Raw genomic sequence first — 27215 nt, 5'->3', positions numbered from 1 at the left:
ACTATACAAACCTATAGATTGCAGCGTCAATTGTTGAGTGTAGAACAATGTTTTGGGACAAGGACTATACACACCTATAAATTGCTGTGTCAATGGTCAAGGTTTGGAGATTGCAGTGTCAACAGACTGTAGAACAAGGTTTGGGGATAAAGACTATATACACCTACAGACTGCAGTGTCAATGGTTGAGTGTAGAACAATGTTTGGAAATAAAGACTAAACAAACCTCTAGATTGCAGTTTCAATGGTTGTGTGTACAACAAGGTTTGGGGATAAGGACTATACACACCTATACATTGAAGTCAATGGTTGAGTGTAGAACCAGGTTTGGGGATAAGGACTATACACACATATAGATTGCAGTGTCAGTGGTTGAGTGTAGAACCAGGTTTGGGGATAAGGACTATACACACATACAGATTGCAGTGTCAATTGTTGAGTATAAAACAAGGTTTGGGATAAGGACTAAATGGTTGAGTGTAGAACAAGGTTTAGGGATGACTATACACACCTATAGATTGAGGTGTCAATTGTTGAGTATAAAACAAGATATGGGGATAAGGACTATACACATCTGTAGATTGCGGTGTCAGTTGTTGAATGTAAACAATTGTCTTGGGATAAGGACTATACACACCTATAGATTGCAGTCAATGGTCAAGGTTTGGGGATAAGGACTATACACACCCAAAGATTGAAGTGTTAGTGGTTGAGATTTGAACGAAGATTGGGGAGTAAAACTAGATACCTACAGACTGTAGTGTCAAGTGCCAATGGCTGAGTGTAGAACTCTACTCTCAAATTTTTTTTACACCAGGTCATTAACACTGCAATGAACAAATATGGCTTAATTTCTAGTCCTTAAGGACAATGGAATCTATTCATCCACCTACAATACTAGTTCTAATTTGGCCAGTGCTTGGTGTTTGAGGGGTGTTGCTTTTGATGAATACAAAACTGTTTCTTAGATATAGTCAATTCATTTTTGCTGTGTTGCTCTAGAGGATTAGCCAGATCGGATCTCACGAGGCGCGCATGCGCCAAGTGTGATCCGTCCTTGCAAAATCCACGAGAGCCGAATACAAAATCCCAGATCTAGCTACTGTTGTAATGTAGTATGTGACAGATTTTAGTATATGTAATACATGTACATATATATAACAAGGCACCACATGTATCATACATTTCTTTATTTGTAAGTCACATGATCTTAAATATGTTTCAGATTTTATAACAACGTTTTACACCATTCAGGTAACAAAAATAAGGATCATAAATCAATAATATTTCCTAACAGAAGTACAACTATTTCATTTAGTTTTTCATAACTTGTCTGAAATACATGCAGAGAAATATTGCCATGCTATCATGTTTTATAGTGAGCTACTGTAGAACATGTTCTGTTCTGCAACTTTCAGACCAATTTTCATTTGAATTGATAACTTCAAAATTTCACGAATTCCACCTGGAGTAACAGTACCTACCTTTATAAGTCATTAACAAATCACCATAAACAGTACTTTCATCAGTACATCATATGGTAACTTTTACCAGTATCAATGCACGGAAATGCCATAAATTTGTCTATTTTTAGGCAATAATACCGAGATTTTTTGACAATCATGCACCTGGCAAAACAGATGCTACATCAGGCATCAGGGCTGAGCACTGACTAAAACAATAATAATTAGTCTGCAGCCATCCCCTATCTTTTGGAATCCCTCATATCCCTATCTCTCGGGTCCCTATCACTGTCTCTGGGATTTTCTTTCGGTGGCCCCATACAATTCCCATCTGGGTATTTTTCCTTAAAACGTTTCACAATTTCTGGATCAACAAGCCGTACCCCTTCCAACTGATTGCCAAGTGTTATCCTGAAATCAAGAAGAAAGTTCCTGTCAAAATTGTCTTCAAAGGAAAGTAAATCATTTACCTAAACCTTTTTCTTGCTAGTTTCAATTATTGGTCAGTGACTATTGCCTTAGAAGATGGGTCACTTGAATTAGTTGTAGAATTAATATTTCAAACCAGGGACAACATGTGGCTCAGAGTTCAATATTTTCATTTTATCACTACTAAAATTTATTTTCTCTCCTTATACAATAGCTTTTAATGATAATAATAAGTTAATAATAATAAAGTCTTCAAAAAGTGTCACAACTAAATACACGCCCCTTTATTTAGATTATTACAATAGCCATTTAAGTGTTAAGAAATTCCAATACAAGAACAGCAATGACATGCAGTATGTATGTACAGTCAAACCTTTGCAAAAGACCACCTTATAAAACCTGTATATAATGGCCACTACTTTCTCTTCATGTTGAAACATAGTATAACATGTAAATATACATGTACCTGTGTAAACAGACTACCTGTCAACAAAGACCACTTTATTAATTTCCAAAGGGTGGTCTTTATAGACAAGTTTGACTACTGTGAAATCATTTAATGGCGTGGGCATGAAATTTCGTGGTTTTGGTCAAAACGGCACTTTCATGCGGATATGAATTTATGTATTACAATTTTTGAACAAAAAATTAATGTGAATTTTACTTGTTTGTTGGGATTAAATTTTGTGGATTAACTCAACCACGAAATCCACGAAAATTAGTCCCCCACGAATAATATTGATTTCACTTCACAGTATACAATAAGCATGCTGATAGTACAAAAATTCAATCTAATATCTCACCTTGAGCTAATCTATCAATATTGACTTCTAATTTTTTTTTTACAAAACTTCATGCTAGAAGTAACGTAAAATTCAATGTAAATTAGAGTAAAATTTACTTTTTTCAAAAACCTACCAAAATAAAAGAAGAATTCCTAGCATGATTTAATGTGTACATATCTAAAATGCCAATGTATCATTTCATACGATAAAGAAGCTCACCAGTTTGGCTGAACATTATGAGGTCTTCCAAAGAGCTCTACTTTTCTTGTACCAGGTGACAATCGTTCTATTATACCATATATTTCATCTGGTTTGTGACTTGTTGCTCGCACCTTAAAAATAACAGCACAACATTACTATAGCAGAATTCCACTTTTGATTACCTTTGTGTTCCATTTTTAGGCAGTAGGCAATTTCTTTGAAAGGAAATAACATGCATCTCAAAAGAAAAGAAACTAACAATTTACCATACTGCAGTGACAATAAATACATTTTCCTTTAATACCAAGGCTTACCTTGCATAATCCTACATCTTTTCTTTATAACTAAGGCTTACCACCCATTCTTTAATGCCAGTGTATTATCATGAAAAATCTTACATCAATGCCTACCATGTATACATTGTATTCTTAAATACTTAATCAGCAAAATCTTACATCTGTCCTTTACAATCAAGGTAAACTGTGTGTAATCTTAATTTTTACTACCAATACTTACAGCACATAATCTTGTTTCTTTCGTTTATTACAAACACTTGATGTACATAATCTTACATAAGACTTTAATATGAATCCATTACTACAAAGTCTTAATGCTAATCACAATCTTACAGCTTTCCTTAACTACAAAAGCTTAATTAATAAGCATGATCTCATATCTGTCCTTCATTACCAAAAATTACATTATGCAAAACTGCCCTTTACTAGCAAGGCTTATCATGCAAAATGTAATTAAACACATAGGTATGATGGTAGCCACTGCCTCTGCTTCACTTAAGTATAAATAAAATTTGCTTCACTTACTTCGGCAACTATAACATCACAGTCAAGCCCTTTGTTTACTCCTTTTGGATTTCCCTTCACTCCAACCTACAAATATATTATATATATATATTTATATATACATGTCTTTATAAACTTAGCTGGATAAATCTTGTTGGTGTTCTATTTTAAATCTTGTGATGCAATAAAATAAAAGGTGGTACATGCTACTTTAATTAGAGTAAAACATCACTCCATCAAGCACCAGTGGCTCAACCACCTTGGCTCACTTGAACACCAACACCTGGTCCAGTGGCTCAACTGGCATGGCACACTTGAGCACCAGTAGCATAACCACCTGGGTTCACTTGAGTAATTAATGTGGTCCTTTGCTGTTTTTCCTTATATTTTCTGTGTTTTGATCATTACAAAATAAGCTATTTACAGTAACATAAAAGGGAAGTAATTGAAAAAAAATTATTGTAAGTGAACAAAAAAGGGATCTGCCAAATAAAAACAAGAGCACTGCAATGCAGAGCACACACAAAACGAAGACATATGAGCTTTGAGCCCTAAGTGTGACCATTACCTTAAAGCAAACCATCCAGAATATGTGCTCTGCACGTCGTCTTGATGTGTTGAACATTTGTGCCAAGTTTCTCTGAAATCCTTCAAGCATTTCAAGAGTTACAGAGCAGACACAATATGACCTTTGACTTAAGTGTGAACTTGACCCTAAAGCGAGCCATACAGAACATGTGCTCCGCACGACTTGATGTGTTGAACATTTGTGCCAAGTTTCTCTGAAATCCTTCAAGCATTTCAAGAGTTACAGAGCGGACACAATATGACCTTTGACTTAAGTGTGAACCTGACCCTAAAGCGAGCCATACAGAACATGCACTCCGCACGTCGTCTCGGTATGGTGAACATTTGTGTCAAGTTTCTTCAAAATCCTTCAAGGGGTTCAAGAGTTATAGAGCGGACATGAAATTGCTAACGGAAGGACAGACAGATGGACAGACACCGTGGGTATAACATAATACATCCGTTTGGGTGTATAACAATCATGACCTTGTGTCTCACTTACATTATTCAGATGCTTGGATATTTAACCACTTGGGCTAACACCTTCATAGTTAAATCAAATCAAGCTATAAACAATGCCAATGCCTTAAAATATAAACATAAGATATGGCTACTGTAAACAACACACGTTACTCACAAGACAGTGTTCCTTCCCATGATTAAGCCAGTGCCCTGTTCGTCCTGTGCGTATAATTCTCTGTAATTGATTTGTCTTCACCCAGATAATTTCATCTATTCTTTTGTACCTAAAAGAATAATTACTTATTAACCAATCTACTTTGGAATAAAATCTTTGTATGTAAAACTGTATGTAAAACTGACAAGAATGAAGATTTCAAACAGTAAGTAACTAAGTGAAAAGCAATTACATAGACAAAGTTAAATCAGTATCTTTATATCTATGACTGTATAAATATGGCTAAATATATAGTTATGAAAACTAACCCAGAAATTTGATTTTTGTTTAACAAATCTTACAGTTTAACCCTTAACTTGCTAAATTTCTATAATGAACTTATCCATCTTTCAATTTGGACAATACCATTAACTAAAAGGGTTGCTTTAACCAAAAAGATACTGGCTGAATAGCAAACAGTGCAGATCATGATCAGACTGCATGGTCACAAAGGTAGAATCATGTCCAGCATGCTAACAAAGTTACATGGACTAGAGCATAATACAATAAAATTGGTTCGGTTAACTGACCACTGTTACAGAACTAAAATACTCTTGAAAAACAGGATTAAACCCAATGAAAGCAAAGGTACAAAACTTTGGACAATAGTTACTTACCCCCATAACTCTAGACATTCTCTCCCTAGTTCCATAGCCCTATAAAATGAATATACAAATAATTCATGAAAGCATTTCATCGCAGAAGTTTTATATACATGAACATATATACAATAATTTCACACAGAAGTACACAGACATCCAAGAATATATAATTTTATAGGAAAAACAACTGACAATAGTGTAAAACTCTTCAATTTCTACCAAAACAAGTGACCGAGTATTGCAGTGGCAATACAGAAGTCCCCTACAGGTGGAAAACTTTCAATAGTGACCTTGACCTTTGACTGACAGCTATGGGTCTTGTGCATGAAACATAGTCTAATCATGGCCATGGGGAACATTTCTGTGTAGTCATAAAAAATCCTTCAATGCAATTAATACTTATTGAGTGGAAACGAATTTTTACTTGATCTTAAATAGTGATCTTGACCACCAACAAGTATAGATCATGTGCTGACATATTGTCTCATCATGGGGAACATTTGTGTGTAGTATTAAGATAATCCATCAATGCATATAAAAGTTATGGAGCGGAAACAATTTTTACCTGACCTTCAATAGAGACCTTGACCTTTGACCTACAAGTATTATGTATATGTATAATCTACATACTGCCTTCTATTTACACACCAAGTTTCATGAAGCTAGCTTGAATACTTTTTAAGTAATTGAAGGATACAGATTTGCAGACAGACAGACGGACGGAGGACACTCGTATAGTCCCATTCGGTGTTCCACCAGCTGGGGACTAAAAAAAAAAAAAATATTTGTGGAGGTATAATTTTCATGGATTTTTGTGGTTGTGTCAAACAATATTTAACTCCAATGAAAAAATGAAATTCTGTAGTTATAAAATTTGAAATCCTTTAATTCATACCATCATGAAATAGCCGTTTGACCTAACCACCAAATTTTATGTTATGGAAATGAAATTTCACAGGCTGCACATCTTCTTCCGAAAATATATTATCATTAGAAATTGATTTTAATCTAGAAAATAATCATCAGATATATCTAACTTGACTAAATATATACAATAACAGGTGAGTTGCAATCGGAAAGAAATATTTTCTATTAACTTTTGTCAAACAAAAGAAGCATAAATTCAATCCCCTTATCACTCACATGACCTAGCACATATCTCACATGACCTACCATCCAATTTGACTTGAATTTCAATAAGATACTCATTCTGACCATGTTGTATATATATATCTGGTACAACCCGATGACAAAGTTCTTCTGTGATTTGACCTAGTGACATTGTTTTTGACCTCAGATAACCAAGTTTCAAACTTAACATAGATTTCATACAGACAAATATTCTGACAAAGTTCTATGAACATCAGGTAGAAAATGTGGCCTTCAATTTTTGTCTATGACTTGACCTTGAGACTTAGTTTTATGCCTCAGATAACCCAGTTTCAAACTGACTTGGGACATCGGATTACAATAAACTTTCTGACAAATTTTTTTTAAGATTAGGTATTAAGTATGACCTCTATTTTTTCACAAGGTTTTTTGTATTATATATTTTTTCTATTTGCTCCATACATTGTATTTTCATGCTTTATGCAATAATTTTTTCTGAAATTTTTGACCTAGTTAACAATTTTTTAAACCCCAGATGACCTAGTAATATTCTTGTGTGAGATTTTATTTAGGGGGAAACATTCTCATCAAGTTTCATTAAGACCGAGCCAAAATTATTATCTCTAGAGTGGAAACAGTCAAACTGTTGATGAAGACCAACAACAGATAAAGGCCAATCACAATGTGCTTATGTGAGCTAAAATTACTTTCAGGTTTTAAGTGGCATTACATATTCATACTGTGTTTATTCATATGTGTGTAGTACATATCTTAAACCCAAACATGTTGTTTCTATTTGTATGCAGGTACTTTTTAATAATTGTTCAAATATGAAATTTGGGCAGAAGATTTAAACTATAAATTTAATACATGCATCAAGACAGCACTAATTACCATTACCCACAAAAAATGTTAATACAGAAGTGACAATGATAACTGTTCTACAAGCATAAAAATAAACTCTTGTGATAAACAGTGAAAGCCATTTTACAGCTCATCGAAACAAAAGAAGGCTTTAATACTTTTCAAGACAAAGCTGATAAAAGCTGTAGGTTCCACTATGACAAAAGGGTACAGAAATTCATACCTTCCAGTGACCCAGAGGAATATATAACCATCATCTTGCATCAGTGGTACCGGCATTTTTCTCATCTCATCGTCCTGCATGGTGCCATATGGAAGTTCCATGTGGATATCCCACGGAGGGTCAGCCATGATTACAGCACATTTACCCAACACTTGCATATCCAGGTATCTTATGTCACACTGTATCCACTGAAAATTTAACAAAATATTCAGTTCATTTTTCATGGGACCCGGGTATTCAGTATATCTGGTAGTTATAGTTACGTACAGGGGCTACCTAAAAACAGTGTTCACGGATTCTAAGCTACTGCATTCCTATTAGTGGATACTGAGATACCAGCTTACATACAAAAACGGAGCGGACATGGATGCCAATGAATGGGGGAGTGCAATAGCTCTATCTGTTCTTCAAATAGTCGAGCTAAAAAGACAGAAGAAATTTTTAAGGAGTCCAGAAGAAGGTTTTATCTGATATCAAAGAAAGTATTTTTATTGGTTTTGCAAATAAATTCTCAGTAAATTTCAATATAACCTTGAAAGATAATTTGTTAAACCTATTTCTCTAGCTAAAAATTTCAGTGAGACAGTTAACTTACTTGGAATCACTTTTTCGGTGCTTATCACAACTCATATAGATTTCCCCCGTATATAAATAAATGTATGTACACTGAAATCTCAAACCCTTTACATACCTGTGGTGGAAACATGTTCACTTGTTCATTGGAGTCAGAAGACATTGCTAACGCCATATTTGCCTCTTTTCTTAAGCTCTGTGACTTCTGGGAATCTTCAGGAAAGTCCACTTTGTAATGAACATACTGAAAAAAAAGAAGTCATAACATGATTTTTAGTTTAAAAGACAATTTTCTGTACTCTACATGTAAGCTACAAGATCTTAAAGGATAGAGTTCCCTCAGTTAAATCGGCAATGTTTACTACCAAAGATAATATTTTAATATTTTCCACATATCAAAACATCAAGGAGAACTAGAAAATGTTTTTGTAAAAAAGCGCATGTCTCCCCCAATGCAAAGTCCTATAAGCAAGAAGTCAATAGGGGTCAGGAGCAAAAATCAAAGAGACACTGATGGTTGGCTGCAATAGGGATCATCTACTTGGCATGTCCAGTCATCCCGCTAAATTTCAACACTCTTGGCCTAGTGGTTCTCAAGTCACTGTTCAGGCTCCTGTGACCTTGACCTTTGATCAAGTGACCTCAAAATAAATAGGGGTCATCTACTCTGCATGTCCAATCATCCTATTAAGTTTCAACATTGTAGGTCAGGCCTCGACCTTAACTTTTTTCAGCAGTTGCCAGCAGGTCCACCAACTGCTAAAATCTAGTAGACCTGCTCAGACTTTAGTGGACCTCCAATTCTATCACAAAAAATGTGATGTTGTAGACGTCATAACTTCATATGACTCAAAGAAACAGGACTTATTTCTAAAATAATTAAAAATGAAGACTGTAGCAATCTGCTATCCCGAAAATAATTATTTTGAAAAGTGTCCCAAAATATGAACACAATAATCATCATCCACCCGACCTGTGTTGAAAATGAAAAAAAAAACAACAAAAAAACCCATTAACAATTGTCGGTAATTATTCTGTTGATAAACTAAGTAATTGGCCTTATTTTCATTATCAATTAACACCTCCTCAAAGAGCTAAATGAAGTGTGTCGGTTTGAATATTATGGCATCTGAAGACGAGATCAAAGCGGTATAGTTACCCGAGATTGTCATGGCATTACGTCATGTTTTCGCGCCATGTGACACATCACTGTCTGATCGTACTTTCTCGATTCCTTAAATTGTTGAGAAGAAATAAATAAAAAAAGTTTTTTTTTTCTTTAATTTTTTAAAAGCGAATGTGCAATATCCCGAATAAACTGACATGTAAATGTGTTAAGCCGTGAACGATAATAGTGGATATCCTACCTCTGTGACCTATTTGCCCTCAAGGAATTTACATTATTGTTTGAGAAGAATATCTAACAAAGTGTTGTGTCAAAAAATACATGTACAAAGAATCATTTAAAACTTACTAAAAACCGCAACGACATCATACTGCTTTATTTTAAAAAGTTACGTTCATGAGGTCACGTAACCTATTCTGCCGCGCAAACAGAAATCTGTTTGCCAAAAATCGTTTTACTCCATGTATTTAAATTGCTGCCGCTTTCTCATTATTTAAGATTTTTTAATTGTGTTTTTTGTACTTTCTGGTCAAAAGTCTGAATTTTATTACCATAGTATGTACCGTTTATTTACTTTAAGAAAGAAATAAATAATCAAGATCGCGCTGTTTGAAATTTTACAAAACATTATATGAAAATTTGATCGTTTTTAAAGAATTTTGCCTACATTCCTGTCGATATCTTATTAAAATTGTTATAGAATTAAAACTGTATTAGTTCTCAAGCGGTGTTGAAAATTTGAAGCGATTATATTAAAAAATGAATGCACTACGCGCGTTTTTTGTGTCAAAAGTAACCGCGATGTAAATTAGATATTACGATAGGGCGCACGTGCTTGTGGAATGGAAAATTACCAGTATGACGTCTTGATATTTTTACGATTCGCGGGTAAATTCCAGTCAACCCAGGTAATTTTGCCTGATGTAATTTCTCAATTTGGTAAAGTTAACACGTAAAAACCACTCGCCCGATCGGCGGAGTAGTCCATTCGTGCTATCCTGACTTTAACTCGCCAATGCTTATAACTGTAGAATGCCGTACTTAAGGCAAAATCAACTTTCGTTTTGTGAATTCGCCGATATGGGTACGATTTTTTCCTCTTTATTTTTCACTTTTAAGGGTTTTATTTTACTTGCAGACCGTGACTGAAAATTGGCTGACCGTCGGTCTACCCAACTTTTGATAGTTAGTGGACCTGCCAATATTTTGGTTGCGTCGGTCCAACGGTCCACCGCTAAGGTCGAGGCCTGTAGGTCAAGTGGTTCTCAAGTTATTTCCAAAAAATGATTTTACATGAACAGGCCACTGTGACCTTGACCTTTAACAGACTGACCCCAAAATCAATAGAGGTCATCTACTCTGCATGTTCAATCATCCTATGAAGTTTCAACATTCTAGGTCAAGTGGTTCTCAAGTTATTGATCAGAACTGGTTATCAATGTTCAGGCCCCTGTGACCTTGACCTTTAACGGAGTGGCCCCAAACACAACAGGGGTCATTTACTCTGCATGAACAATCATCCTATGAAGTTTCAACATTCTGGGTCGAGAGGTTCTCAAGTTATTGATTGGAAATGGTTTTCCATGTTCAGGCTCCTGTGGCCTTGACCTTTAACAGAGTGACCCTAAGATCATTAGGGGTCATCTACTCTGCATGACCAATCATCCTATGAAGTTTCATCATTCTGGGTCAAGTGGTTCTCAAGTTACTGACCGGAAATGGTTTTCAATGTTCGGGCCCCTGTGACCTTGACCTTTTACAGAGTGACCCCAAAATCGTTAGGGGTCATCTACTCTGCATGACCATTCATCCTATTAAGTTTCAACATTCTGGGTCAAGTGGTTCTCAAAGTTATTGACCGGAAATGGTTTTCAATGTTCAGGCCCCTGTGACCTTGACCTTTAATGGAGTGACCCCAAAATTGATAGGGGTCATCTACTTTGCATGTACAATCATCCTATGAAGTTTCAACATTCTGGGTCAAGTGGTTCTCTAGTTATTGATCGGAAATGGTTTTCCATGTTCAGGCCCCTGTGACCTTGACCTTTGATGGAGTGACCCCAAAATCAATAGGGGTCAATTACTCTTTATGACCAATCATCCTATGAAGTTTCAACATTCGGGGTCAAGTGGTTCTCTAGTTATTGATTGGAAATGGTTTTCAATGTTCAGGCCCCTGTGACCTTGACCTTTGACGGAGTGACCCCAAAATCAATAGGGTTCATCTACTTTTCATGACCAATCATCCTATGAAGTTTCAACATTCTGGGTCAAATGGTTCTCTAGTTATTGATCGGAAATGGTTTTCAATGTTCAGGCCCCTGTGACCTTGACCTTTGACGGAGTGACCCCAAAAACAATAGGGGTCGTCTACTCCAGCAGCCCTACAACCCTATGAAGTTTGAAGGTTCTAGGTCAAATGGTTCTCCAGTTATTGCTCGGAAATGAAGTGTGACTTACGGACGGACGGACGGACGGACGGACGGACGGACGGACAGACGGACGGACGGACGGACAGGGCAAAAACAATATGTCTCCTGGGGGAGACATAATTACCGTCCTGCTGATTGAAATCTAAATAAGTACATTGTATATTTGTGATACCGTACTTTAGGCTATTCCTTGCGTAAAAAAGTCTTTAGTTTAGGAGCTATGTGGCAGCTGTAAATAGTCTCCATGAACTTGGACTCAAAGTACTGTTATACTTTCTGGTCCTTTGGGGTCAAGGAGTGCATTCATTTTTATTATAACCAAATTCCGCTTAAGCTGGTGCTTGTGGAGTGTGAGGGATGTTGCACAGTTCATTATCTTTCATGAACAGACAAACTGTTTCTGAAATTATGTTGCTTGTTTGTGTTCTATGCTTCCAAAGGATCTTTTCAGAGATTTTATCATTTATTCTGTATGATCAAGTTCAATGAAACTAAACTAAGAACTATAACTATCTCACCTTACAAGTATCCATATGAAAACATGTGTTGAGAAATGAGCAATCTCCAAGAGATTCTGAAAGCAAAAATGTAACATATCAAAACACATGACATTGTCATACAATCTCTTTAAAAACTTTTTATTTTGTCTATAAAATTCACCACTTTCAAATTATTAAGGAATAACACACTAAACACAACCACGAGCTGTCCATAAGACAGTGTGTTTTACTTCTGGACAATTTCTAAGCAGAGCAAGAGCCATAAGTTAGCAATATTTACACAACCTAGTAATTTTATTTTAAATTTTATGAATGCACTATTTACAGCTTCAACCAAATTTTCTGTTTCAGATAAGGGCCATTATTTCAATCAAATGCAACCAAGGGTTACCTAACTTGGTTATGTGAGTTAAAAAGAAGAGATCAAAATGCTGAGTATGAAATTTCAATCCAATACATACAGCTTTATAGTAAATCGCACACAAAATTGTTAAAAAAAAAATTAAGTTGAAAAAGAGCCACAATTTATATTAAATTCAACCAAGAGTTATCTGTCTCGATTATTTCAGTAGGTTTAATGACTGGGCAGCTTTACATGAAACTTCAATCCAATAAATATAACTGTTACTGAGTTACAGCTTGATAGCTCCACACAAAAAAATTAAACAAATTTTCCAAACGAAAGACAACATCAATGGTGGATCTGGCCAACATGATACAAAGAGATCACAGTTTTTGTAACATCTCTCCAACATTCAATATATCAATACAAGTAAAACGTGTATTTAATGGTTTGTGGATTTTAAATCACATTGACATCATTCAGGTCATATGTTAACTTTTCATTGTTTATTGTGGAGGAAGATACAAGAAACCCCTTTAGGCCTATTTCTGGCACAGGCAGACACCTGAATAGAACCAAGAACTTCCTGAACTCAGACAAAGGCTTGAGCAGGGCTTAAATCCACAGCAGTGAGGGGGTAGTCATCAAAAGTTCATGACCTGAACCACTCTGCCACTGAAGCCCCATGCATATTTAATAGCAAGAAGTATATATTATTTCTACTTCCTAAAAACAATGAAATGAAAATGCCACTTCAGGTAAATAAATGATTAAAAAACTTTCTTTTAAACAAATCTTTTTGTCATTCAAAAAAAAAACTTCTAAAAAAACAGAGACAAATATCAAACAGGGAATGCCACGTACCAAAAACGCAGCCTCCCCAAAACGAAACCCACAGTACGCAGACGCGCACACCACAAACACACATACACATACACGCACTCACACACAAAAAGCCGACACATTAGGACAAAACGAACAAACAAAGGAACACAGTGGGGCACCGCCTTGGAATGGTCAGTGGCAAAACTCATATTAATTGCAACTGTTTTGAAATAATATGAAAAACGTATGTAAAATACCATCTGTATGTTTATGAATGATTTTCTTGAAATGAAGTTTTGTACAGGGTTGTGATGCTTGGTTAATTTTCAAACATTCCTCTTTTGTTCCAAACTGACAGAATTCTTGTAGCTGTGCTCCTGAAAGAAAGTAAAATACATTAAATACTGTAAATAGGATTTCTTTTCATGCATGATGAACTTGTGCAATTGGCAAAGTGATTTTATCTTTTTCATCATGTTTAAAGAATTGCCTTAAGTGAACAACACAAATTATAAATCACGACAAAAATTGAATAGGCAGAAACCATTCAGGAGAATATCACATAAAGGTAAACCCCTTCAAGTACAGTAAATGTTTGTAAATATAGTTGAAACAAAGAAGTTTGAAATAAGCTATCTCTGATTTAAGTTAAATAAAAATAATAAAGCCATCATCAAATTCTGTGTTCTAATTTTAATAGCATGTTTTATAAAAATTTCAGTTAAATTTCATCTGTCTGAAGAACTTCAAAGATAACGAATTTTAAGCAAATACTTCTGGCAACCATTAAAGGTTCTCTGAGTAAATTTCATTGGTATGGAATGCCACCCACTATATTTAAGGTTTTCAAAACATTTAGTGCTGTTATTGTAAATTGTGGATTGGATGAGTTAACAACTTACTGGTCAAGTTGATGATATACGATAGATCAAATTTGGATATGGATAAAAAAAATTGAAAAATAACACGAAAGTTGGTCTGTTAAAATTGCTGGTAATTATGTGTTAGTTTAAACCAGCATTGACATACCTCCCTGTGATTTAAATCTCTCCATCAGACTTTTCTCTTTAGATGTTGGAGCACTCAGTAACTGCATTATTTCATCAGTCATTTTCTTACTTTCCCGCTCTTTTGCCGTCTGGGTTGACAATAAACTCTAAAACACAACTTTTTTTATTTAGTTCTATGAAGAAAACAAATCTAGCATAAAATGTGCTATAAAACAGTAGAGTGAAGACCATTTCCTCCCTTACAAAAAAAGCATTCCTTAACTTCTTCAGTACTACAGCTTTTTTTGCAACCCATAAATCTAGACTTCCTGTGGTGCTTCCTTCACACAGCCTTACATTTTACTGAAATTTAGACTTTGAATATCAAATACAGTGCATTTGCGATGCTACGAATCGCAATTTAACGAAATACCGGTATAATACGAAAAGGTGTTGTGGTCCCGGCTGCTTTCCTTCTTATTTCTATGTAACAAGGTCGCGGTTTTACGAAAATGCAATTTTACGAAAAATGCGCTCCTACGAATGTATTGTTATGCCTTTAATGCCTGTTTTCAACTTGTTTCAGTTGCGATTTTACGAATGTATTCACACCTTCCATAACGGCGTGAAAATATTTTAGAGTGGAAAGTGTCACTATCATTTAGCTGGGCGTAAACAGTGATTAAAGTGTGAAAACTTAGTAATTAAATTCGAAACACATACGCTGTACACTATGACACAAGATAGTGGTTAATTTTTCTCCTATAACTATCCGATCGGATGGCATACAAGCCACACTTGTTTCGATATCTATAGGTCTCAAACAACTTCTGCATAAAGAAAGTAAAACAATATTTAAGTCCTGATTGTCTGTATATTGCCATTTTATTATACCAAACACTTCAGTAAAGGGTGGCTGAGGGTATTGGAATAGGCAACTGCGTTTTTTTCTCTCGTGCAACAATGTTCCCTGCGTATGTTTTATGTACAGTGAATAAAAAGTGATGAAAAAAACAACAACCCGTTTTACATTCTACATACCATCTGATTCAGGTTCGAATAAGATTTGTAGTAAACCCAGATGTACATATGAAATTGGTATACATGCGCCCCGATACGAAAATCACATGTTTAAATACCACGGGTTACGACGTGTAGATATTAAGGTGCTGTATAGCGAAATTTCCTATACTACGCTCGAACAAAAATGCGATATTACGAAAAAAACGGCCGGTCCCATGGCTTTTCGTAGGATCGCGATTGTACTGTATATCATAGCAATACACACTTTTCCTGTATCTTTTGACTTTCACAAGGCAAATACAACAAATGATTTCTCATGAATATACAGTGAAACACCGCTCGCTCGAGGTCGCAAGGGGATGAGCAAAATGCTCGAGTTATCCATGGTTTCGAGCGACCCAAACGTTGACCAACATATGAAGAAAAATTGAAGTTTTATTGTATCAGATGTCATCGGGACCAGAGATGCATAATATTAACAAACCCGTGACATTTAAAAAACGTATCACAAAAGTTATCTATGATGTAATAAGTAATAACATACTTACTTTAATCTAAAGCAAACAGTAATTGATCAATATCAATAAAACTTTTCTTTAACCTTTCATCAAAAATCAATCAAATATACCGATAAACAAACATTTAAGATAGTCGGGAAATAGACAACGCAGTTTTCATGGCGTGCGAAAATTTTCAATTAACCGATGCATTCTGATCGCCGAAGCTGCAAAACATTTTGACACCTATGCTCGAGTTAGCCAGAAGCAACAAAGAGTAAATTAGTACACAGGGACCAGGTGTCATGCTCGAGCGATCGAGTTATCGATGCTCGACCCAGCCATGGTAATTTCACATAGAAAATAGAAGGAAATCGGCCGGGATCACATGAATTGCTCGAGCGAGCCCGGGTGCTCGAGTCATCGATGCTCGAGCGAGCGGTGTTTCACTGTATGAACAAATTCACCATTTATGGAGCTTTCACAACACATACAATAGGTATAAGCAGTTTCCCATTGACCTTGACCTCAGAATTTTTCACATACAGTGACACACTGCTCACTCCAGCATCAATGGCCTGCATATTAAAACTCACTCAAGCAATTTATTTTGTCCTGGCCATTTTCTTTCTATTTTCTGAAATTACTACGGTTGGGTTGAGCATTGATACCTCAATCACATGTACAACAAGAAGAGAAGATGATTATGAGATCTTTAATTTTCAGAAGATATTTGCAACCCTTGTGTTGATAAAGAACATTTTTCCAAAATAAAAGTTGGAAAAATAATACAAAATTGGATCTGATAAATTAAACTACAAGTTTAGAAAGTCTCGGTAGTTTCTAGACATGTGTCGTTTACAAATAGCATATAAAAACACCTATCATTGATAAGGTGGCAAGTTTGGTGCTCACCTCAACACTGATGTTTGAATCTGGCTTTGACGTCTGTTTAGCCTGTTTAGTTTGTTTGGTTGCCGTCTGAGTGTCATCATCCTCTTCCACTCTACAACAACATACATGTACAATCTATTTATAGCTAACATTATACATGAACAATATTTGCTTTGAATTTTGAAATTATATCAATTTTCATTAGATCCTCTATCAGTAATTACAATACATGGAGTTTTGATCAATTACCTAACTGTTTCAGCTGAAGTAGAGAGTTAATGAAGAGAAGACATTAAAAGATTTTAGCCTTGGTGGTCTCTATGAGAACAATTTGAAAAAACTTGAGAAATATTAAACCAAGGAAGCTATAGACAAATTTAGGTGAAGATTCATCAATTGCTTCATAAGAAGTTGTTTAAGGTTTATGATTTTTAGCTGCAAAAAAGCTGATAAGTACCCCTATTTGAAGAAACTTGAGAGCCGACATTACAAGGTTGCAACAGACTGAGTTTGATGAAGATTCATCATGCGGTTCATGAGAAGTAATTGTTGTCTTTTTTTTTATTTTTAGCACAAGAGGACTTGCAACAATGCTACAGGCCAAGCTGGTGAAAAAATATTTAAACTAAAATGTTACGACAGACACCGATTCTTCTGCCTATACTAATAGCTCAACCTGAACTTTTGGTTCTGAGGACTGAAAAAATAGACAAAATATGGCATAATGCATGACAAACATCTTATTAATTATTTATGGAAGAATATTTATCTAGTCTGAAACATGTAAAAATAAACAGACAGTAACATACTCATCTCGCTTCCTTTTCTTTCCTGTCTGGTCTGCAACTGCTGATAGCTGAGGTATATAAAATATTTGTTATAATAACATATCAGATAAAATATTTCATAAAAATAAAATGGTTGAGGTATCTGCAATATATGTTTAACTAATATTACAAACAAGTGTATCAAGTACTGGCATGCAACACAGTGCCCCCTACTGGAAGGCGATTAATTATCTCAACTGCAGTATTACCTTATGATCTGATATAAGGGTCAGGGTGTTCACTTAACATATTGTCTAATTATAGGAAATATGTGCCCAGTAATATTATAATCCCTTGATGGAAAGCAGTTAGACGGATAGAATGACTGACTTAATGACAGAATGAGGGAAAAGTGAAATCCAGGAGTTTTCAACCAACAGGGAACTAACAAGACATTCACTACAAGGTTCTAAGAACATAAAACTGTGTTATTTTACTGATTTAACCAATGTAAAGAGAAATGTAATTTGATTTTATGAAATGTGAAGAATGACTCTGGCTTATGTTAACCATTTTGTGAGTTGTCAAATCAACATTGTAAATGATTTCACTGACTGTTGTGGAAAGAGCCTGACCCGACAACAAAACATAGACCTAATCTCACAATACAAATACAAAGTTAACAGCAGCAAAAGTGTAACAGGTGTAGTTATATTTAAAAACAGATGTGGAAAATGTTTGGTACTACCTTTGACAAATCCACAGACTGCACAGTGAGATGACCCTTTCTTGATGCTTTGCCATCATCCTTTGCTACTCTGTCATAAATAATAAAAAATTTCATGTAAAAATAATAAGGACTACTGTTTTATCCACCTTTTCAGTAACAAGGGTTCTCCGTTATTTCTCTTTAAATACATTGTATAGAATAATATCATTGGTAATGCTCATATTATGCATAATTCTAAAGAACTTGACAGATGACAAAAGGAACTTTTCAAAATATCTTGTTTAGATTTGAATTCAGACACCAAACAGTTTTAAAATTTCAATTTTGATTTTATACATGGATGGAATGTAATGACTTTCAAGATGTCTTTATTAATCAGCATTAAGCAACAGTTCATGTAATTAATTTTCTAAACACCTCATTTTCATTTTTTTTTTTCATTCAGCAGGAAAAAAATATTTTAGCCATAAAACTGTCATATTAAATAAATTTAAGATACCTAGAAACTTCAAAAAGATCTCATTGCCACCTCTGGAAACCTTTAGTATAATGACATATCTGGACCTTGCAAAATATTGCCACAATCCATGGAAAACACTGTTACCAATTTGATCAAAATAGTTTCCAAATATTAATCAAACAGGTTCAAAAGATATTTTTGTTTAGTGGTACTTCACTCAAATCTCGTCTGGGGCATAAGTTGTTTGTTTGTTTGTTTGCTTTGGGTTTAACGCCGTTTTTCAACAGTATTTCAGTCATGTAACAGCGGGCAGTTAACCTAACCAGTATTCCTGGATTCTGTACCAGTACAAACCTGTTCTCCGCAAGTAACTGCCAACTTCTCCACATGAATCAGAGGTGGAGGACTAATGATTTCAGACACAATGTCGTTTATCAAATAGTCACGGAGAACATACGCCCCACCCGAGGATCGAACTCGCGACCCAGAGATCCGTAGACCAACGCTCTTACCTACTGAGCTAAGCGGGCAGGCGTGGCATAAGTTGACTCTTTCCTTTGGGCCTGATCCTTAAAACAGTCACAGCTCTGATCTTATATAAGATTAGCAAGACTTTGTAGGATAAACTGTATTGTAAACAATAAAAAGTGCACAGTTTCAGTTTAAACTACTTACACTATCATTTGCTGAGCAGCAAACTTCTGTAAGAGATTCTCCACTAGATCTATGTGGGCTGTTCTACCCATAGCTTTCGATGTCTTCTCACATACATTATCAGAGCTACATGGTGTCTCCACTCCTAGGTCACACAACACAATCAACAACTGCTTCTCCACCTCTGGATCATGTTTGATTGGCTCTGACTTTACAACAGCTGGTGGTAATTTTTTTGGTGACTGACCAGGACTCAGATTCTTTGGCGTTTCTGACTTTGCTCCTGAATATCAACACACAAACTATTACACATGAATGGCAACATCATCTAATCTATTCGCTATGACAGCAATAATGAATGTTTGCACTATTAACAGCAATAAGAAATGTGTGCACTTGTAACAATAATAATGAATGTGTTCACTACTAACAGCAACGAATGTATGCACTTCAAACAGAAATAATGAAAGTGTTCACTACTTAAACAGCAATGAGTGTATGCACTACAAAAAAAAATAATGAAAGTGTTCACTACTAACAGCAATGAATGTATGCACTACAAACAGAAATAATGAAAGTGTTCACTACTTAAACAGCAATGAGTGTATGCACTACAAACAGAAATAATGAAAGTGTTCACTACTAACAGTAATGAATGTATGCACTAAAAACAGAAATAATGAAAGTGTTCACTACTAACAGCAATGAATGTATGCACTATTAACAGCAATAAGAAATGTGTGCACTTGTAACAATAATAATGAATGTGTTCACTACTAACAGCAATGAATGTATGCACTACAAACAGAAATAATGAAAGTGTTCACTACTAACAGCAATGAATGTTTGCACTATTAACAGCAATAAGAAATGTGTGCACTTGTAACAATAATAATGAATGTGTTCACTACTAACAGCAATGAATGTATGCACTACAAACAGAAATAATGAAAGTGTTCACTACTAACAGCAATGAATGTATGCACTACAAACAGAAATAATGAAAGTGTTCACTACTAACAGCAATGAATGTTTGCACTATTAACAGCAATAAGAAATGTGTGCACTTGTAACAATAATAATGAAAGTGTTCACTACTAACAGCAATGAATGTATGCACTACAAACAGAAATAATGAAAGTGTTCACTACTTAAACAGCAATGAATGTATGCACTACAAACAGAAATAATGAAAGTGTTCACTACTAACAGCAATGAATGTATGCACTACAAACAGAAATAATGAATGTGTTCACTACTAACAGCAATGAATGTATGCACTACAAACAGAAATAATGAATGTGTTCACTACTAACAGCAATGAATGTATGCACTACAAACAGAAATAATGAATGTGTTCACTACTAACAGCAATGAATGTATGCACTACTAACAGCAATAATGAATGTGTTCACTAGTCACTACTAACAGCAATAATATATGTTTACAAGCACTTATAACAGCAATAATGAATGCATTCATTACCAACAGCAATATTGAATGTATGCACTGTTAACAGCAATAATGAATGCATTCATTACTAACAGCAATATTGAATGTATGCACTGTTAACAGCAATAATGAAGCATTCATTACTAACAGCAATATTGAATGTATGCACTGTTAACAGCAATATTGAATGTATGCACTGTTAACAGCAATAATGAATGCATTCATTACTAAAAGCAATATTGAATGTATGCACTGTTAACAGCAATAATGAATGCATTCATTACTAAGAGCAATAATGAATGTATGCACTTATAACAGCAATAACGAAAGCATTCATTACCAACAGCAATATTGAATGTATGCACTGTTAACAGCAATAACGAAGGCATTCATTACTAACAGCAATATTGAATGTATGCACTGTTAACAGCAATAATGAATGCATTCATTACTAACAGCAATAATGGATGTATGCACTGTTAACAGCAATAATGAATGTTTGCGCTATTAACAACAATAATAATATGACACATTGTTCACTACTAACAGCAATAATGAATGTTTGCACTATTAACAGCAATATTGAATGTATGCACTGTTAACAGCAATAATGAATGCATTCATTACTAACAGCAATATTGAATGTATGCACTGTTAACAGCAATAATGAATTCATTCATTACTAAGAGCAACAAGAGCACCGCCGTGCGGGTGCTGATGCTCATCTGATTTTTTTTGTATAATAGAACTATTGTCCTACCCATGATTTTCTAAGTATAAAAAGGGCCATCATTCTTGCAAAAAGCAGGATAGAGTTATGTTTCTTGATGTACAGTGTCCACTTATGATGGTGAAAAACTGTTGCAAGTTTTAAAGCAATAGCTTTGATAGTTTATGAGAAAAGTATACTTAAACATAATACTCAACCAAGAAAATGATTTTCTAAGTCCAAAAGGGGCAATAATTATTGCAAAAAGCAGGATGGAGTTATGTTGCTTGCTGTACAGGGTCAGCTTATGATGGTGAACAAGTGTTGCAAGTTTCAAAGCAATAGCTTTGATAGTTTAAGAGAAAAAGTTCACCTAAACATAAAACTTAACCAAGAAATCTGATATTTTCTAAGTCCAAAAGGGGCCATAAATCTTGCAAAAAGCAGGATGGAGTTATGTTTCTTGCTGTACAGGGTCAGCTTATGATGGTGAACAAGTGTTGCAAGTTTTAAAGCAATAGCTTTGATAGTTTAGGATTAAAGCTGACCTAAACATAAAACTTAACCAAGAAAACTGATTTTCTAAGTCCAAAAGGGGCAATAATTCTTATAAAAAGCAAGATGGAGTTATGTTTCTTGATGTACAGGGTCTGCTTATGATGGTAAACAAGTATTCCAAGTTTCAAAGCAATAGCTTTGATAGTTTAGGAGAAAAGTTGACCTAAACATAAAACTTAACCAAGAAATCTGATATTTTCTAAGTACAAAAGGGGCCATAAATCTTGAAAAAAAAGCAAGATGGAGTTTTGTTTCTTGCTATACAGGGTCAGCTTATGATGGTGAACAAGTATTCCAAGTTTCAAAGCAATAGCTTTGATAGCTTAGGAGAAAAGCTGACCTAAACATAAAACTTAACCAGGCAACGCCGACGCCGACACCGACAACCGCTCAAGTGATGACAATAACTCATCATTTTTTTTCAAAAAATCAGATGAGCTAATAATGAATGCATTCATTACTAACAGCAATATTGAATGTATGCACTGTTAACAGCAATAATGAATGCATTCATTACTAAGAGCAATAATGAATGTATGCACTTATAACAGCAATAACGAAAGCATTCATTACCAACAGCAATATTGAATGTATGCACTGTTAACAGCAATAACGAACGCATTCATTACTAACAGCAATATTGAATGTATGCACTGTTAACAGCAATAATGAATGCATTCATTACTAACAGCAATAATGGATGTATGCACTGTTAACAGCAATAATGAATGTTTCACTATTAACAGCAATAATAAATGTGTGCATTTATAAAAATAATAATGACTGTGTGCACTACTGACACCAATAATGAATTTCACTGCTTACAGCAACAATGAGTGTGTGCTCTACTAACAAGAATAGTGGATGTCTGTACTACCAAGAGAAATAATGAATACATGCACTACTAACACCAATAATGAATGTCTGCAGTACAAGCAGCAATAAAATTTAATTTCCCTTGCTTCTTTTAGCAAAATATCATTTTTTAATTGAAAAATATACTAGAAGAAACAAAGCAAGAGGAACTATCAATGCAATCAATTTCATAGATCTGGTTTTGCATAAAAATTACTGCACAAATCTACACCATAAAATGTAGTTGGTTATACATCATCTAAAGCACGAGAGTCCTCATAAGCTGGAGTGTTCCAGCTTCAGCAAAAACACCAGAAATCGCTGTTTGGTACGAAGGAATTTAATAAAATGTTGTTTTGAAAGATTTAAAAAAGCATTTAATACAAGGAACTATTCAAGCAAAAAATTACTTATTTGTTTAAGATTCTGCTAGAATATCAAGACTTGACAAGAGCAGTTCAAAGGCATGCTAATTTCGTCACTCTACCAATTAGATTACTTTCATTTTAGAAATTCTCTGACTGGTCGTAACAGTAACTACAGATTCAGTTTTAAAGGCAGAAAAGATATTGGTGAGCCGTAACTCCACAAGGTAGAACTAATTACCATCAGCATGCCCCTTGGATGTTCCATCCCAAACTTAATAAAACACTAAGTCCTGGCAAGGGACTCGTCTTGTAGCATTCATCATCATCTTCCGTAATCGCCTCACTCTAGAACTTAGAAGAGTGTAATCACACTTTCAGGAAATTGTAAATGGTAAATAAACAGAAGTAAGAAAATCATATATTCAGATTTGTAGTGATAGTAGGGTTATAGGCAACTTCCAACAGCCTTGCTGTTGTTGTGTTAACCCTGTAGCGACAGGGTTACAGTGTCCACCTACGGATCAGGAGGTCCAGGGTTCAAGCCCCAGTAGGGACCTTGGTATTTTCTCTCCAAGGGTTTTAACTTTAATGGTGACAAGGGGAAACAGGCTGATTCGGACCGTGGCTGATTCGGACCAAATTTTTTGGCTGATTCGGACCACATACTTTGAATAAAAGTAGATAATGACCATATATTTTGGCTGATTCAGACCTCAAACTTTTAATTGTCAATAATGACCATGAATTTAGGATGGTTCAGCAATTTTCAGAAAATAATGTTGATTATAGCTTATATTGAGGTTTAACTTGAAGAAAGGACATAAAATATACACCGTACAAGAAGTTTTGACAAACTAAAATGCATCATTTATGCATTTAAATAAGGACTTTAATTATTCTTTGCATCAGACATTAAACTTAATACTCATAAATTTTATTTTTACTCATGACATCAGTGTCAGGAAAACTTAGACAATTTGGGCCGAATAAGCCAAGTAAATTTGGTCCGAATCAGCCATGGTCCGAGTCAGCCTGTATTTGTGACGAGGATGTTTGACGGACTCGTGCAGTGAGCATGAAGGGTCATTCTGGAGAGCGCTGAAAAGTAAATGGGGATAGGCCTAATTGTAGTGATAGTTGTTTATAGGCCACTTCCAACAGCCCTGCTGTTTGGTTTAGAGACATGGTAAAGCCTATGGATTACGAGGACTGGGGAGCCCCAGTAGGGACCTTTGCATTTTCTCTCCCAAGGTATACTTTTGATAATTAAGAAATTCTGTCATGGATGACTTACTTTCAACACCACTTGATGAAGGCTTATTGACTGGGACACTAGGAGATGTCGACGATTTTGATATTTCCGCTACAAGACCTTCTCGTTCCTTTTTTCTAGCGGCTAATTTTGCCCTCAAGCTGCTCTGTTTCGACTTTAACGCCTGTATTTCATTCCATGCATCCGTCATATTTGTTGAATAGTTTCAAAATCGCTAAGTAAGGCTAAAATATTGTAAAATATCAGTGCCGAACAAATTTCATTTCATGGGCGCCGCCATCTTGAATACTAATTATTTAACGAACATTAAATCATAACGTTGTCATCAGCGTATACTATGTACGTATCTACTTATGTCCCTCGTATTACTGAACACTTTATCTCAATTAAATAACCAGCTTCACATTTGCGAGAGAAAACATGTCCAGTTACCTGTGCCTTACACATCTGAACCAGGGACCAATTTATCTCTATACATAGCCTCCCAGCCTGTTGTGCAGCTATCAAGGAGACCCTGACCATGTACAGTGTTATTAATACTTTTGAAGTCTACACTCTCACCATTGTACAATATATATATTCGAGATGGGATCATATACAAAGATACGTAAACCTGACAGGGCCACAGGTACATACCATGCAGCTGGACATAAAGCCGCTGTGATTTGACGTCATTCCTCCTATTTGAAATTCTTTATATATAGTCACCAAATAACCTACAACTTTCGATTTAAACTCTATTTTAAAATATTCAAAATTTGCCAATGATATTAAAAAATGACAAGGTAGCTCTCACACCATTTTTTCAACCAACCAAAGTAGATTGAACCTGGCTTTGCAATGAAAACGATAAAATCCGTCAGGATAGGTAAAAAGAACGAGATTCTTGGCGCATTTTCACTACCAAGCCGGGCTCAATCCACTTCTGTAGGTTGAAAAAATGGCAGGAGAGCTACCTTGTCATTCTTAAGTACCATAGGCGAATTCTGAATATTTTAAAGAAGCATTTAAATCGAAAGCTGACTATAAAGGCTATGGACAGGGTTGTTGACAGACGTAATGTGCGACTATTCACAATGTGAGAGGGTATGTGACAGTATGGTATGTCAAATGGACATTTCACAATAATTGCATTGTGTTGTACTGCCAAATCAAAATGTTAGGCTTGGTATCTTACCATAAAGTACTGCAAAATCAAGCATTGCATCGTACCATCAAACACATTATAGGCAACAACAAAGAACCTGACAGCATTCAATTCAAAGAGTCACATTAACATAGTTCAGGTCATATAGTCTCCAGGTATTACTTCAATCACCAGTGCCAGCCTAGGTAGACCACCATACTTCTACAAGAGTATGATTTAAGTTCAGCAACCACTCAGCCATAAAGATACCTCTTGGACATCCTTGAGCTATCTTCACGAGAAAAAGACGTGCTGTTCCATTAGACCATAAAATTTCACTCGACATTGATGAGGTATTACGCGTATACAAGTATGATCAGTATCTTAAACTTATCTAGCATCGGCTCCATTTCAGATCTACAACTTTTGGGCATGTAACAGATTATGAAGTCTAAGTTGATAATTTCAGTTTTACTTGGCAATGCTTTGCATTTTTGATCAGGAGAACTGTTGGCAAATCTTCCCATTCTACTGACTAACAGACTACTGAATTATCTGTTGACAAATATCACATAACACACCTCATAAACATGAATTTCTTTGATTCATCAGCTCTCACTGCTAAACTGATCTGCCTAAAACCATATAGAATGAGAAGTTCATTTATTTATTTATTTTGTTGGGTTTAACGTCGCACCGACACAATTTTAGGTCATATGGCGACTTTCCAGCTTTAATGGTGGAGGAAGACCCCAGGTGCCCCTCCGTGCACTATTTCATCACGAGCGGGCACCTGGGTAGAACCACCGACCTTCCGTAAGCCAGCTGGATGGCTTCCTCACGTGAAGAATTCTACGCCCCAAATGAGGTTTCGAACCCACATCGATGAGGGGCAAATGGTTTGAAGTCAACGACTCTAACCACTCGGCCACGGAGGCCCCCTGAGAAGTTCAATACAGAATATCCAGAATAGGTACAGCAATTCATGGTATGTGGCTTCTGACAGTGAAGCTTGGTTGGCAGCTGGAAATTAAACAATACTGAACATGGGTTTTTGCACTTATTACTTATCTAACAGGCAATTCATATTCCATGGAATATTTCCAATTAAAATATTTTTCAAAGACACCCATTTATCAGTTCTGTTTGTCAGTTTCTAAGAAACACTATACAGTATTTTTGTTTTACCAGCAAACATAGGACTAAGAGCAAAAGCAACACATGAAGATAAAGAAATTACAATATTTTATTAGCAGAATTTCACAATGTCATTTTTTGGGACAGTTTATTATTTGAAAGATAAATTATAAAGCTAAAATCTACACATCATGGTACAATCAT

General features: G+C 35.3%; 1 protein-coding gene across 1 annotated transcript; it reads right to left on the bottom strand.

Moving 5' to 3' along the window:
- Positions 1 to 1173: 1173 nt before the first annotated feature.
- LOC123549775 (N6-adenosine-methyltransferase catalytic subunit-like) lies at positions 1174 to 25251 on the bottom strand. Its single transcript, XM_045338155.2, has 15 exons — positions 24770 to 25251; positions 19555 to 19816; positions 18438 to 18507; positions 17732 to 17778; positions 16944 to 17034; positions 14549 to 14675; positions 13777 to 13896; positions 12370 to 12425; positions 8412 to 8537; positions 7721 to 7908; positions 5539 to 5577; positions 4883 to 4991; positions 3700 to 3765; positions 2897 to 3009; positions 1174 to 1874 (listed from the first exon to the last, which is right to left on the bottom strand). The coding sequence occupies exons 1-15, from the start codon at positions 24936 to 24938 to the stop codon at positions 1706 to 1708; spliced, it is 1752 nt and encodes a 583-aa protein (XP_045194090.1). The 5' UTR covers positions 24939 to 25251; the 3' UTR covers positions 1174 to 1705.
- Between the last annotated feature and the right edge of the window lie 1964 nt (positions 25252 to 27215).

Source organism: Mercenaria mercenaria, chromosome 6 (assembly GCF_021730395.1).
Source record: "Mercenaria mercenaria strain notata chromosome 6, MADL_Memer_1, whole genome shotgun sequence".
Taxonomy (NCBI): Eukaryota; Metazoa; Mollusca; class Bivalvia; order Venerida; family Veneridae; genus Mercenaria; species Mercenaria mercenaria.
The sequence above is the reverse complement of the archived record's forward strand: the minus strand, read 5'-3'. Positions and strand labels throughout refer to the sequence as shown.

Bases quoted from the DNA above. Each gene is read 5' to 3' on its own strand.
- LOC123549775 (XM_045338155.2), bottom strand. From the start codon at position 24,938: ATGACGGATGCATGGAATGAAATACAGGCGTTAAAGTCGAAACAGAGC. The intron at 14,676-16,943 runs GTGAGCACCAAA...GTTGTGTTTTAG, and splicing joins ATTCAAACATCAGTGTTGAG to AGTTTATTGTCAACCCAGAC. The intron at 5,578-7,720 runs GTATGAATTTCT...TTCATTTTATAG, and splicing joins TTCCTCTGGGTCACTGGAAG to GGCTATGGAACTAGGGAGAG.